Genomic DNA, 16,898 nt, shown 5'->3' with positions numbered 1-16,898 from the left:
TAGTGATCTGATTATAACCTAAGTACCCATAAAAAAAATAGTACCATCCTCTGCCTACTAACTTGTCTAATATCTTATCTATGAAGGGCATAGGAAAATGATACTTCTGAGTCCATGCATTCAATTTTCTGCAATCCATACGCACTCTTCATCAAGTAACTGGCCTCATAGGTACTAGCTCATTCTTCTTGTTAGACACAATAGTAATTTTGCCTTTCTTTGGGATGCATTATACTGGACTAACCCACTTGCTATCAACAATGGAATATACTACACCAACATCCAACCACTTGATTATTTTCTCTCTTCACTACCTCCTGCTTAGGAAGATTAAGTCAACACTGATGTTCAATAGATGGAACACAATCCTATTTAAGTTGTATTTTGTGAGTACACAAACCAGGCGGAATACCCATAATATCTACAATGGACCATGCAATGGCCCTCTTAAATCTCTACAATACTGAAAATAATGGTTCTACTTCTGACTGTCTCAGATTAGCTGCAATAATAACTGACAAAGTGTTGTTGGCCCCCAAAACAGTATATCGCAAGTGAGAGGGGAGGGACTTTATTTCTAATATAGGTGGATCCTTAATGGATGGATGAGCAGGTGGAGTATTTCTATTCTTTAAATCTAAATCATGCTTCTTTGGTGCATAATCATAATAAGCATTCCCATGTAGTGCACCCACTATCTCCTCATACTCTTCCATACCATCAACATTAAAGTTTATGATCACGGCTACAAGTGCTTCAACGCCTAATCTCTCATTAATAAGAATAATCATATCAGAACTATCATCCCAAAGAGTAACTGCATCAACATTAAGAATTGAATCTTCCTCCTCATCATACATATCAATCACAAATATCAATCTCAACTTATCAAGCTACCTTATGGATTTACATACATTGAATATCACCTGCTCATCATTCAATCTCAGCATTAGATGCCCTAGCTCCAAATCAATCAATGTCATGCCTATAGCCCAAAATGGTCTTCCTAATATAATTGGGACTTGGAAATACACTTCACAATCTAAGATCACAAAATTAGCAGGAAAGATGAAAGAAGTTACCTTCACTAATACATCATATCTAATACCCACTTGTTTTTTCACCATCCTATCTGTCATCACTAGTCTCATAGAGGCAGATTTTGAAGCTCCCAACCCCAACTTTTTAAATACTTCAAAGGGCATAAGGTTGATACTAGAATCCAAATCACATAAACCACAAGCAAAGTTGAAAGATACAATGGTGTAAGGTATAGTGAAAGCACCAGGATCCCCCTTCTTCTCCATGAATGATTTAGTAGCTACAACACTATAATGATGGACATTATCAACTGGCTCATAACTGACTGCTATATTCTTGGTGATTAGAACCTTCATAAATTTTGCATATCCGGGCATTTTCTCCAATGCCTTTACAAGAGGTATGTTGACTGACCGTGCTTTTAGCATAGATAAGAACTTCTGATACTTACTATCTTTTTGTCTCATTTTTAGCCTTTGCGGATAAGGAGGAAGAGGTTTTGGAAGAGGCTTCAACATAGGATCTATAACCTTCTCATCTCCTATATCCTACTTGCTATTTCTCTCTACATCAACAAGCTCCTCATTATTCTTTTGCTCATCAATAGTGGGTATAAGTGGATCTGTAGTGACTTTACCACTTCGAATGGTAATGGCATGGTAGTGAATATGATTTTTTGGATTTACAATTATATTGATTGGACAAAATTATTGCTCCAACTGCTTGATTGCTGTAACATGTGACTCAACCTTCTGGTTCAAACCTGACAAATCTTCTTTAATATCTTTCAAGAAGCTCTCTTGACTTTTTTCCCCTTTGACTAGCTTAGACAAAATTTCCTCCATTCTTGAATCGCCATCAAGACTACCTAGTGGAATATACTTGTCACTCTTCTCCTTATAGTCATCTTTACGCCACTAATCATTATCTCTCTTTCTACTCCTGTCTATGTATTTGTTATTATAATAGCTTCGACCTTGATTCCCTTGCATTTGGGCTCAAAAATCCGTCAATCTATGATCAAGATACTTTGTCTCTTCTTCAGATTCAATATTGAATGGTTTAGAAGTAGACCTTTGTGCTGCAACTGCATTCACTTTATTAACACTCATTGTCGCAAATTATTTTGTAAGCAACCCAATATCTGTATGAAGCTGTGCAACCTCTTGTGCTACCATATCATGACCTACTCTGTAAGTATTTATTTCTCTAATAGCATATTTATCACCACCAAATTCTAAATCTCTAGTATGCCAACCTCTATTTGTCACCGCAATATCATCTAGCATATCCTGTGCTGCATCTCACTAAATACGCATAAACGCTCCTCCTAAATAGTATTTGCCATTGCTCTCGAACTGTCATTCAGTAACCTATAGAAGATTTTTGATAAATTAGACCTTCTCATTCTATGATTTGGTACCATTCTCAGCTTCTTATTGAATCTAAACTACTCCTCATACATAGATTCTGTAGGTAACTGTATGAAATTGTAACATTTATCCGTCAATTGTAGCATTCATGTAGAAGGGAAAAATCTGCTCAGAAACTACTTCTTTAACTCATGCCAAGTAGTGATATATTCTCTTGGAAGTTATGCTAACCAAAGTGATGCTTCCCCTATCAAAGAAAATGGGAACAATCTTAATCTCAGTGCTTCCTGATCCACCCAAGAATAGTGTAAGATGTGCAGATCCTCAAAAAATTAGCAAGGTGCATGTTCGCCTCATCCTTAACTGTACCTGAAAATACACCCTTCAGATTCAACAATTAGATCATAGCACTAGTAATATCAAACCTCATATTGAAGGCTAAAGCATGATGAACAATGGCCCTTGTCTCAGTAGGCTCAATATAACCCATATCTTCTTTATCCTCCCTATATGGGTCTAAGTGTTGATATGCAGGAATAAATGGAGCTCTGCCTCTCTGAACTCAATGGTAAACTACCTGTCTAGGCTTGGCTAGTCCACCTTGCTAAGCTAATTCAGCCTCAGCAGAAAATCTAGACTTTTTGGATTCTCTTCTTTCTCGTTCTAACAGTTGTTACATCTGTATGTTTACAATATTCTGTATAGATGGGGGGTCTTGAACCCTGTTACGAACTAATCCTGACATCTTTGTCAGTGTTTAAAGAATTCTCTCTGGCTTTGGATCAAATGGGAGTAAGGGATTTCCTCTACTCCTAGTACTTGGAATACACCGGTGTATGCCAAATCAAGAATAGAAAACAAAATCTATGAGCTTCACCAATTGAATTCACTAAAAATGTCTTCCCTGACAGCGGCACCAAAATTTGATGTTGCCCAAAACTACACTCCAACTAGAAGTATGCTGCGGTTGATTGCAAATATAATAACCCAACTAGGTTGGGGTCGATCCCATAGGGAAAACGTGAATAGTTTCTTGACTTGATGTAATCCACAAGCAGTACAGAAAAGTAAATGTGGGGATTTTAGTATCAATTACAAGTAGCAACCGAATCTTGAGTGCTTCTGAGTTGTAGACAATAGAAGACGAATACTAGTATTGTGTTCCCCCTGGCTTCTTAACTCTGTAAATTTCTCATGCTCAACCTAACTATTTTGTTGCTCTTCACACAAAGTCTACAAGATAGGTATCATCAAATGTCGATTAGATATGAGGATAAATCACACCCCTTACTAGTTAGGTCTTAGGGCATTGCCTTGTTGCTCCTTGTTATGACCTTAATTCGCTATCAAAGTTTAGGATCAAGTGGTTAGATGAGACGCGGGGACTAAAAGGTGGAGGTGAAATCCCAAATCACTGTCTTATTCTTCTTTTCCCAATCACAAACTACTTGTTAGGGATGGACACGAATACAGGCTATCACAAGCTCCTACAACTGCTATTAGATTAAGTATTGCGACAAAGATTAAGATACATGCATAAACCCTAGAATAGATGAATATCCCACTTCCTTTACATTGCTAATCCGCCAGGGTTCCCACAATCCTGGTCAAGGAGATTATCCGCTCATGTTTGTGAAAGCAGCCATGATTATCAATGAAGAGCACATATAATTAATTGCACAATAATAAGATGCATAAACTCCAAAGTCTCAAATTGACTAAAAACCCAAAATCTTAAGAATATTAGTCAAAGTATTGTTGTAATGTGTAAGAGTACGTAACCTAATAAAAGGTAAACCTTAGGGTAATTATAGTATCTCAAAATAACATAAAAATCCTAATAAAAATGGGAAAGGAAAGTTATGTCAGCACTTGGTACGACTCGGTCTTCTACTCGTACCGATATCATACTAGTCGTACCCTGCCTTCTCTTATCTATTTTAGTGTCTAATCCCCCAAGGCTACAACTTTCTATTTAGAAGATGACTTTTGCTTACGATTCATACCTGAGCATACGACTCGTGTCCTTCACTCGTATCCACCTAGGACTTCTATCTTTCCAACCTTTAAACACTGGTTTGTGTATGACATCCCTATACAAGTCATACTCAGACTTCCGACTCGTATGCTTCTCACACCTCAACTTTGGATGGTAGCTTAGGTTTTGTTATGCTTACAACTTCTCCATACGAGTCGTGTCCTTGCTTACGAATTGAATGCTTGAGTCGTATCTTCCACATACTTAGATTTTTAGATTTGCATTTGTTTCTGTTGTGCATACGATTCAGCATATGAGTCGTATCGAGTGTTGACAACTCTAGACCTGACTCATATCTTGATTAGTTTGGTCTTTCCAGGTCTTTTTCTTCATTTTTCATTCAACACTAAAATAAACCTGTTTTACCTGCAATTCACACCAAAGTGCATTATATCTAACAAAATATCATCAGTTCAAGCATAAACTCACAGTTTTAAGCATCAAAAGTGCCAGGTTTCCACGACACATCAATGCCCAACTCATCCTAAAAAGTGAGATGTGAAAACTGAACCATGATCTGAGATGATAGACAAGGGCACATCATGAAGATGCATAATCTCACAAATGTAGATACAAGACAACCTCTCAGCACTAAAGGAAACTTGGATCAGAATGAAATGAGAAGACTTAGTCAATTGATACACGATGAACCAAACACTGTCGAAACCATGTAAAATACGAGACAAACCAGTCACAAAGTCCACAGTGATCCACTCCAAATTCCACTCAGGAATGGGTAACCTATGAAGCAATCCACCAGGTCTCATATGATCGGCATTCACCAGCTAACAACAAAGTCAACGAGCTACAAAGTCCTCTATATCTTTCCTTATATCACCCCACCTGTAATGTTACCTAAAAAATTGCAATACATTTTAGTTGCTGCTGAATGGATGGAATACCTGGAACAATGGGCCTCCTCCCAAATTAACCTAATCCATCACCCACCCTCGGCATACATACTCGACCTCTAATCCTCTAAAATACATCTGAATTAAGTGAGGCTTCCTTAGCCCCACCACTCAAAACCTTATCCCGAATCAATCTCAATCCCACATTATCAAAATAATGAGCTTAAATCTGCTCCATCCAAGAAGACCTAGCCTCCACAAATGCCAAAACACACCCATGTGTTGAAATATCAAGCCTAACCATCTGGTTAGATAAAGACTGAACCTCGAAGGACAAAGGCCTCTCCTGGGTCAAAAGATGCGCCAAGCTACCCATGCTAATCGACTTCCATCTCAAGGCACCCGCAACCATATTAGCCTTGCATGGATAATAGAGAATGGTCAAGTCATAATCCTTAAGCAACTCAAGCCAACGACACTACCTCATATTCAGATCTCACTGGGTAAAGAAGTAAGGAAGGTTACGATAATTTGAGAAAATCTCAGAATGGACTCCATACATGTAGTGCCCCTACAACTTCAAAGAAAAAACAACCGCGTACAACTCCAAATCATGGGTGGGATAATTCCTCTCATGGGGTTTCAATTGACAAGAAGCATATCCAATCACCTTACCCTCCTGCATTAACAAAGTACCTAACCCATTACCTAAAGTATCACAAAAGATGGTGAATCCCATGCCCTCCTTAGGTAAAGTCAAGATAGGAGCTAAACTCAAAAATTCCTTAAGTTTTTGAAAGTTCTCCTCACAGGCATTGGACCACTGGAAAGGAATCTTCTTTGGAGTCAACTTGGTCAACGGAGTTGCAATGGATGATAAATCTTAAAAAATACCGATAATAACCTGCCAAGCCAACAAAACTCTGAATCTCAATGTGTGAAGTAGGTCTATCCCAATCACAAACCGTTGCAACCTTAGATGATCAACCTATACCTTCCTTAGTCACTATGTGACCTATGAAAGAAACAAAATCCAACCAAAAATCACACTTGGGAGAACTTAGCATACAACTTCTCATCCCTCAATCTCTAAAGTACAATACACAAATGATCATTATGCTCAACCTCACTCTTAGAATAAACCAAGATATCATCTTTAAATACCATAACAAAGGAGTTGAGATACAGTCAGAACACTCGGTTCATTAACTCTATGAATGCGACTGGGGCATTGGTCAACTCAAAGAACATAACCAAGAACTTATAATAACCATATCGAGTATGAAAAGATATCTTTAGAATATTCAAAGATCTAATCCTCAATTGGTGATAACCAAATCTCAAATCAATCTTCGAAAACACCGCTGCACCCTGAAGCTGACCAAATAAATCATCAATATGAGGAAGAGGATACTTATTCGTAGCTGTCACCTTATTCAACTATCGATAATCAATACACATAGGCATATACCCATTTTTTTTCTTCAAAAACAAGATAGGCGCACCTCAAGGAGATACACTAGTTCAGATAAATCCCTTATCCAACAACTCCTACAACTAATCCTTTAAAACCTTCAACTCGCTTGGGGCAATCTTATAAGGAGGAATATAAATAGGCTTGGTGCCCGACTCAACATCAATAGAAAAATCAATATCATGATCCATAGGCATACTAGGCAAATTCGTACGAAACACATCTATGAACTCATAAACAATATGAACAAAATCCAAGAAAGGAGGTGAAACAACACTAGTATTATAAATATGAGCTAAATAAGATAAACATCCCCTCTCAACCAATATACAAGCTTAAACGTAGGATGTAACCCTCTTAGGACCCAAATGAAGTGCACCTTTCAAAGCTATACTTGGCACGACCGAAAAACTAAAGTCACGATCATAGCATAACAATATAGGACTACGTTATAAGAAGCCAACCAATCCATACCCAAAATAACATCGAAAACAACCATATCTAAAAAAAGCAATTCTACCCAAGTCTCACGCCTTGAGAAAGTCACAACACAAGATCGGTACTCTTGAGCCACCACTAAAAGAATCTCTTATAGGGGTAGATACATGAATAGGCATAATAAGAGGCTCTTTAACAAAATTAAAACCCAAAGTAAAATGCGTATACATATAGGAAAAAGCCAATTTAAGATCAAATAAAACAAATATAGATCTAAAACAAACGGGGACAATACCTGTGATCACACTATCAAAAGCCTCCACCTCTGGAATGATGGGTATAGCATAACACTAACTACGACCACTACCACAGGATCCAATACCTATACCCCTCGCACTCTGGTAGTAACCCTATATGTCACAATAGAAATAAGAGTAACTCTCATAATAAGGTAGGGACTGTCCTTGGCTAAATGGCCAACCTTATCACATGCAAATCAACCTCTATGGCATGCCTCATTAGGAGAAGGTACAACTTGGCCTGAATGGCCACCCTATACTACTAAACTAAAAGATCCACTACCTAAACTCTTCAGGGCTACCTGTACTGGCCTACCTTGATACCACAAAAACCTCTAAAATCTCTGACTCGAAGAGCCTAGCATATGAACTCACAAAAATAGTGCACCTTCTTGCCACCTCCCTTAGATTCTTGAAGAATGCTCTTTATCATCTTTGCATAATCCATAATTCTCTGAAAGGACTCTCCAAATACAACTATCTGAGATGTATCCAACTGAAGAAAACTATCCCTTTACAAAATTCTAAATCTTTTCATACTCGGTGGCAATATTGGCACAAAAATATATGGAAAAGGCATGAAAGCATGCCTCATACTCCACAACGGTCATGGATCTTTGCTCCAAGTGATCAAACTCATCTCTCATCCAATCCCTCAAGCTGTAAGGTATGAATCTCTCTATAAAGAAATCAACAAATAGATACTAAGTCATCCCAGACATATTTTCCCAATAGTCAATCAGGAAGTCGTAGGCATCGTAGCCTATAGCACCTCTAAATATAGAAGGACTCAAATGAGTAAATCTCTCAAAACTCTTCTAATCCTCAAAAGAAATTACTGTATTAGCAACAAAAAGAGGCATGGTAAATCTGGAGGACTAAGATCCTATTTGAGGAGGTAACATAGATAAAGGTTAAACTCTTGACCTTAGAGCAATATACTCAGATGTCGGCGCTGATAGAGGAATAGTACTCAGTGTCTAAGGAGTACCCAACATAAAAATAGGTGCTATAGGAGGATCCACACTAGGGATGGAGGATCACCTGACAAAACTAAAGGAGAACCCTCTAAGCGGGTTAGAAAATACACCAACAACCTCTCCAAAATTAGGGCAGACGAACTCTGAGGAACTAGAAGTGAACCTATACCCGGAACAAGCTCAACATGAGGCTTATGGGAGAGTTCCCAAATACTACTCCTAGATGGGGCTGATCCATTGACCCGTCCACTCCCTCGAATCCGTCCATGACTCGAGGCTCGCCTTAAGGATAAAGTTTCTGTATCTCTACTCTTATGGGACCTAGTCAACACCATCTTCTTAGAAAGAGTGAAACACAACTCAGATCATAAGGTAAGAAGAACTATGCACGATAAAAGATAAAATAAGGAAAGTTTCCTAAAGACATTATATAGTCTCTCAAAGATAGATATAAAGGCCTATATATTGATACCAATTTTTCATGACCCAAATCCAAGGGTCATGATGGCACTTGTCATGATGAACCTTGACAAATAAATCTATTACCTAAACTGATACACAAGGGAGAAAAAACAATAATAACCCAATGTAAGGCTTCCAGAATAAAGCTAAACAATATAAGTATAATAAGTACAAAAAGAAACATAACCAAAAATAAATCCATAACTCCCAAAACCTGATGTCAACAGTGTAAGAACATATCTAATACAACTCGAATCCAAATAAAAAATACATAAGATGTCCAAATATAAGAGAAGCTCCATCTCTAAATTGAAGATAAAGATATAGTCTATAAAGAAAGGTAGTAGAAGACATTTAAATGACTAAAAATCACCCACTACCTAGAAAGCTCCAAATACTATCGGAATCAAGTATTATAAGGCATACCTGGACCTAAATCAGCTCCAAAAGGATATAGTAGAAGTGCATATGGTCTACTTGTACTTATAAGTTATCATAGGTCAACTGAGTAAAGTATAAAATAAAGAATACAAAATACACACTAAGGGCACATCATCTGCAATAAAAAAATGTCCCACAATAGTAGCCCACACCTGTCACAACTTAAGGCTAGCCCCTAGTCATGAAAACGGTGCTTACGGTCACAAGTGACCACAAGCTAACCTATGAACTGGTGCCTTCTATGAGCACTAAATAATATATAAACATAACACATGTGTGGAATATAAAGTGAGAAGGTAAATATAAATCTGAATACTGAAATATGAAAAAATAAATATCTAAAACAACTGATAAGAACTGAAAGTAACTAACTGACTTTCTAACTATTTTGTCTGAACATATGAAAACCTCTAAACTGACTGAGGAGTTGATGGGACAGACCCCTAACTAACTTTGATTGAATGAATAAAGTGAAATACTAAAATATATGAATTAAGATGATATGTCCTCGATGGATGAGGACTCACCACTACGGTTGCTAGATTACTTTGAGCTGTCTAACTGCGGTCGAGAAATTGTGTTTCCAAACCTATGATATAAGACACCATAACGCAAAGAAGAGTATGTGGTCAGTACTTTGAATGTATTGGTATATGAGATAAGGTTAGGCTAATATACATGGGGTACTGTGCATATGATATAAGGACTAACTAAATAGCATGAGATAACTAAACATGAATGCATAGAAACATGATATCTGAGAATACAAGACCAAGCATAAATATATAATCTGAAATAAGTCTAAAATTTTAAAGACTGCAAACTGTATAACTGAATAACTTAAAGTCTAAAATTTCTGAAGGGTCTTGGTACCCATGCTTTATAATGGGACAGCAACAGCTGAATCACCAATACACTTCTTCAACAGGGAAACATGAAATACTGGATGCTCTAACGCTAAGTTTGCAGGCAACTCTAGCTCATAAGCTACCTTTCCTAAATGACTCAAAATCATATATGGTCCAACATAATGAGGACTAGGTTTCCTCATCTTGCCAAATCACTCACTCCCTTCATGGGAAAGATTTTTAAATAAACCAAATCACCAACCTCAAACTCAAGATCTCTTTCCCTTACATTTGCATAGGATTTATGAAGACTTTGGGTTGTCTTTAGCCTCTGCCGAATCAACTAAACTTTCTCTATCGCATCAAATACTACATCTAGCCCTATAAAAGCAGCTTCACCTACCTCAAGACAACCAATATGAGATTTATATCTCCTTTCATAAAAAGCCTCAAATAGAGCTATCTGAATACTAGAGTGATAACTATTATTATAGGAAAACTCAATCAAAGGTTAATGATCATCCCAACTATCTCCAAAGTCAATAACACATGCTCTTAACGTGTACTCTAAGGTCTGAATTGTCCTCTCTGCCTGACCATTTGTCTAAGGATGAAAAGTTATACAGAGAGGAACTTGGGTACCAAGACCCTTCAGAAAAGCCTTCCAAAAATGAGAGGTAAACTGAGTACCTCTATCTGATATGATAGACAAAAAAATCCTATACAACCTAACCAACTCCATAAGATAGAGCCTGGCATAATCCTCAGCTAAGTAAAAAGTATGAACTGGCAGAAAATGAGCTGATTTGGTCATTCTATCTATACTGAACCATACTGAATCATGCTGACAACGCATAAGAGGTAATCCTATATCAAAGTCAATGTTTACCACTTCCCATTTTCAAGTGGGGATACTGAATTCCTGCAATATACCACTAGGTCTCTGATGCTTAACTTTAACCTACTGACAATTATAATACTTAGCTACAAACTATGCATTATCCTTCTTTATACCATTCTATCAATATATTTTCTATAAGTCACGGTACATCTTGAGGATCCTAGATGGATAGAGTATCGCACACCATGCGCTTCTAAAGTAATCGATGTCTCAAGTCATTAATAAATGGAACACATAATATACCTTGACAATAAAGTACACCATCTCCCTCTTGGAAGAAATCCTATATCTTTTGATCTCTAACTGCCTTCTTCAACTTAACAAAACTAGGACCTCTGTCTTGCTTTTATTTTACTTTGGCAACCAACGATGATTCCAGACTATTCTAAACCTATACACTACCTTCAGCTAAATCAACTAACTGAACACCTAATCTAGCAAGATGATAAATCTCACTAACTAACTTCTTCTTATCTTCCTCAACATGAGCAACACTACCCATAGACAACCTGCTAAGGGCATCTTTCACTACATTGACCTTGGCGAATGATACATCACACTTATATCATAATCTTTCAACAACTCTTTCTTTGACAAAGATTTAAATCTTTTTGCGAGAACACATACTGCAAACTTTTTTGGTCCTTGAACACATCAACTTGAATCCCATAAAGATAATGCCTCCAAATATTCAAAGGAAACACAACAGCTGCCAACTTAAGATCATGGGTAGGATAATTAATTTCATGAGACTTAAGATATCTAGAGGCATAGGCTATAAACTTACCTCTCTGCATCAACACATAACTAGGAACAACTCTGGAAGCATCACAGTAAACTATAAACTCATCTAAACTATCTAGAAAAGTCAATACTGGAGCAGAAGTAAGTCGAGTATTCAATTGCTGAAAACTCTTCTCGCAAAAATATGACCTCTGAAATTTTACTTTTTTCTAAGTTAATCGAGACATGGTGAATGGACTAGAATAAAACCCTTTAACAAACCATTTTTAATAGCCAACCAAACCTAAAAAACTCATGATATCTGAGAGAGAGATAGGTCTAGGCTAGTTTCTCACTACTTTTATCTTTTGAGGGTCGACTCTAATGCCATAAACGAAAATATTATGGCTAAGGAAAACTATTGATATTATCCAAAACTCACACTTACTAAATTTGGTGAACAACTGATGGGCTCTAAGAGTTTTCAACATAATTCTCAGATGGTCTGCATGATCATTCTCACTAAGGGAACAGACAAGAATATCATCAATGAAGACTATGATGAACATGTTTAAGTACTACTTGGACACTTTATTTATCAAGTTCATGAAAGCTGCAGGTGAATTCATTAGTCCAAGGACATGACTAAGAATTTGAAGTGACTATACCGAGTTCTGAAGGCTGTCTTTAAAATGTCACATTTTCTGACTCTAAGCTGATTATAGATGAATCTGAGGTCTATCTTAGATAAATAACTGGTACCCCAAAGTTGGTCGAACAAGTCATCAATCCTGGGGAGTGGATACTTATTATTGATGCACATTTTGAGAGAATCGTCTTTATTACCAATGAAAAGGACTGGTGTGCCCCATGGGGAAACACTAAGCCTGATGAAACCTTTGTCTAAGAGATCTTTCAACTATTCTTTCAACTTCTTAAGCTCAGATAAAGCTATTTTATAAGGTGGAATAGAGATAGTCTGGGTATCTGAAAGTAGATCTATTCCGAAGTTAATTTCCCTTTTAGGAGGAACTTCGGGAAGGTCTTCAGCGAACACATCTAGAAATTCTCTTACTACTAAAACTAACTCGAGACTAGGAGTCTCAGAACTAGAGTCTTTAACTCGAACAAGATGGTAAATGCACCCCTTAGATATCATTTTTCTTGCCTTAAGATAAGAAATGATTTGACCCCTAAGAACAAAAGTACTTCCCCTCTATTCAATAATTGGTTCATTAGGAAACTAAAATTGAACAACTCTATTTCTACAATCAACTAAGGCATAACATGAGTGGAGCTAATCCATGCCGAGAATGACATCAAAATCAGTCATCTCTAACTCCAAAATGTCAACTAAAGTAACTCTCTGGGACACTATAACTGAGCAGTTCCTTTATACCCGCCTGGATACAATGGAGTTCCCTGTTAAAGTAGATACTAAGAAAGATTCTGCTAAAAATTTGGGAATGACACTAAAATTGACTACTATATAGGGGGTACAAAAGAGAGTGAAGCTCCAGGGTCTAATAAAGCATAAACTTAAAGATGAAAGACCTGTAATGTACCCATAACCACATCAGGATAATTTTTCTAATCCTGTCAGGACTGGAATACATACAATCTATTTTGGCACTAACCATTGGTGGCACTAGAAGTGGCACCCTATTGGGTCGGATGACCTGCTAGTGCTGCTGAAGAAGTATTCTGGCCCTATTAGTGATTATTTTTCCCCTCTACGCCACCACCATACACTCTTGGATCTTGTGGCCTGGCTTTCTACATCTATAACACATCTCACTACCACCCTTACACTCACCCTAATGATTTCTACCATATTTTCTACAAAGCAGATTGGTATAACCACTATTCACTCTACCCTTTGACTTAGAGTAAGGTATTCTATCTTAGCTCTCATTCCTGGATGTTGGAACTGACGCACTACCTAAAGATGGAGCTAGAGCTGAGAATTTCTGACAAAATTGAGAATGGTTTCAATCCTTTGACCTCGGTTGAGAAAAGTTAAAAGTACCTATTCTGGCCCTCTTACTTTTTTTTCTCTTTCTCCTTAAGCTTCTTTCCCTCAATATAATAAGCATGGACTATAAGACTAGATACTTCTATCTCCTTAATCAATATAGCAGTCCTACACTCCTTGACCACACTATCAGATACACTAGATACAAATTTACTCATTGTATACCTATTATCAGCCACCATCGAAGGAGCATACCTTGCCAACTTAGTGAACTTAAGTGAGTATTCCCTCACACTCATATTACCTTTTTTTTAAATTGATGAACTCTTGACCTTAGCTTTCCTAAACTCTAGACGAAAGAACCTATCTAAGAAAGTTGTGGCAAACTATTCCCATTTTATATGCCCTGCCTTAACACCCCTATCCTCCTTCCACTGCTTATACCAGTCATGAACAGATACTGTAACTGATAAGAAGCCAACTTTACACCCTCACTCAAAGTTACACCCATGCTATCTATCATTTTCTGAAGCATATCAAAAAACTCATGCAGATCATCCTCAGACTTGGATTGTGAAAAAAAGGGGATTCATTTGGGTAAAGTCCCGAATCCTAGCTGCAGCTTCATTTTCCACTGTATTAGCTGGGGAAATAGCCAACTGATTATTCTGGGTAGCTACTAAGTGAGCTAAGGTAGTGAAAGTAGCTCTAAACTCAGCGTGAGAGATATGCTCATTCAGGGGATCTTCCTGAATAGACGGTGGTGCAGGCTGGTTCCTGTTCCTTCTTTTATTATTTTATTTGAGAGGCATAGTTTGTAAACAAAATGAAGGATGAGTTAGAGAAAGAATATAAATAGATCTCATGCTCATTCACAGTATGAATACTACAAAAAGAGAAACTTTTTCCTAAAATATTTTGTAGCCTCTTGTCCATAAGTGTGGCGTGCTTCACACCCATGTATAAGATTCTACTCAATGTGACTTTTAGACTCCCTAGGACACTTTAAAATTCTAGGATCTGATACCAAGTTTTGTCATGACCCGAGGCTACTCCTTAGTCGCGACATCGATGCTTATGGTCACAAGTGACCACAAGCTAACCCATGAACTGGTACCTGCTATAAGAACTGAATAAAATATAAACATAATACATATAAAGAAGATAAAATAAGAAGGTCACTATAAATCTAAATACTAAAATATAAAAAATTGAATATCTGAAACAACTGATAAGAACTGAAAGTGACTAACTGACTGTCTAACTATTTTGTTTAAATGTCTAAAAGCCTTCAAACTGACTGAGGAGTTGATGGGACAGACCCCCAACTAACTCCGACAGACTAAATAAAGTGAAATACTAAAATATCTGAATAAATAAGATATTTCCACTATGGATGAGGACTTACCACTACAACTGCTAAATTATGCTGAGCTGTCTAATTGCAATCTAGAAACTGTGCGTTAAAACCTATGATGTAAGACTTCATAGCGCAAAGAAGAGTATGCGGTCAATACATTGACTGTACTGGTATATGAGATAAGGTTAGGCTAATATACATAGGTTACTGTACATATGAAATAAGGACTAACTGAATAGCATGAGATAACTGAAAATGAATGCATGAAAATTATGACATCTGAGAATGCAAGACCAAATATAAATCTGTAATTTGAACTAAGTCTGAAATCTTAATGACTGTAAACTGTATAACTAAAAATCTATACACTTGGTTAAGCAAACCTAAACTGAAACTATATTGTACATTGTACTGAGACTGTGGGAGGTATCATCAAACCGATATGCCCCAATCTAAGCTAATTAGGGTCTAACATGTAACCCCAGTTGGAAGGGTGTTAATACCGTGCCGTGGGTACTAACACTAGTTGTATGGATCCATTAAACTGGTATCCTGAAGAACCAGGGTGTCAAGCCTAAATTGATGGGTGATCCCTGAGAGAAAGTCAAGCCTAAACTAATGGGTAACTCCCCATATCCTATGTTGGCTACATAGTTCTGGAATGCAGGGACTGCTACTAACGACTTTTCCTAACTGATAGGGAAGTCGCCATCCCTGCATTCGCTTGGTGCTAAATCCTACTTTTAACTAAAATGAAACTAGTACTGAACTAAACTAAACTCAACTTAATGTTATTACATAATTGATAGTGCTCATCATGAATATGAATATTTGAGTATATTGATAAGATTCATGGATTAACTATCTGAGTACTTGAAAAGATGAATTCATGTAAATCACATTGGTATTGGGTTTTCATAACCTACCAACACTGAATGAATTAATAATAATGCCATATAAAAGCTTTAAAATCATAGCAGGGGTCATTGTTCAAAATTCAACACTTAGGCATTCTATCAAACACATGAAAGTCGTGAACTTAAGCATGGGAATGGGTAAAACATGCGAGAATAACATAATTACATGACTATAATCATAACTTAGGGATTTAACAAGAAGATTAAAATGTTTAAAATATGTACTGGCTCATCCCACTTGAAAATACTTATAAACATAACTTGAAATAGAATTCACAAGAGATTCATGGAGATATTTCAACTTAAACATTTAAAACTCATAATTTAAAATCAAAAAGGGATTCTTAGACTCCATGGGTGAAAGGAACCTATGAATGAATATCACACATACCTCACTAGATGATTTCATAAAGATTCTTGAGAATTTATGGAGGTTTGAAGTTTGAATTCCTTGATTACTTGAGAATGGGTTAGGGTGTGTTTTTGAGGAAAGAGAGGCTTCTTTTGAGTGAATTTGTGATTGAGAATGAAAATAATGATCATTAGAGATCTATATTGCCAAATGCCCTTAATTATTGAGGAACAAAAAGGCTGGACAAAAAGAGGAGCACCGCGGGCTCTATAACGGTAGGCTAAGCCCCATACCGTGGGCTCCGAAGTGGCCAGCTAAGCCCCATATCACAGGCTCCAAAACGGTGGGCTAATCCCCGTACCACGGGCATATCCGTGTTCCCTTACTATTTTGGATTCCTAAACATGCCCTTACTCTCGTCCAAA

At 37.1% G+C, this 16,898-nt stretch overlaps 1 protein-coding gene across 1 annotated transcript; it reads right to left on the bottom strand.

Moving 5' to 3' along the window:
- Positions 1-455: 455 nt before the first annotated feature.
- LOC124885784 lies at positions 456-1,508 on the bottom strand. The gene is made up of 2 exons (XM_047394032.1): positions 1,083-1,508; positions 456-893 (listed from the first exon to the last, which is right to left on the bottom strand). Exons 1-2 carry the CDS (start codon positions 1,506-1,508, stop codon positions 456-458), a joined length of 864 nt encoding a protein of 287 aa, XP_047249988.1.
- Between the last annotated feature and the right edge of the window lie 15,390 nt (positions 1,509-16,898).

The sequence above is a fragment of the Capsicum annuum genome, chromosome 7 (assembly GCF_002878395.1).
Source record: "Capsicum annuum cultivar UCD-10X-F1 chromosome 7, UCD10Xv1.1, whole genome shotgun sequence".
Lineage (NCBI taxonomy): Eukaryota > Viridiplantae > Streptophyta > Magnoliopsida > Solanales > Solanaceae > Capsicum > Capsicum annuum.
This window is presented reverse-complemented; position numbering and strand designations above follow the sequence as displayed.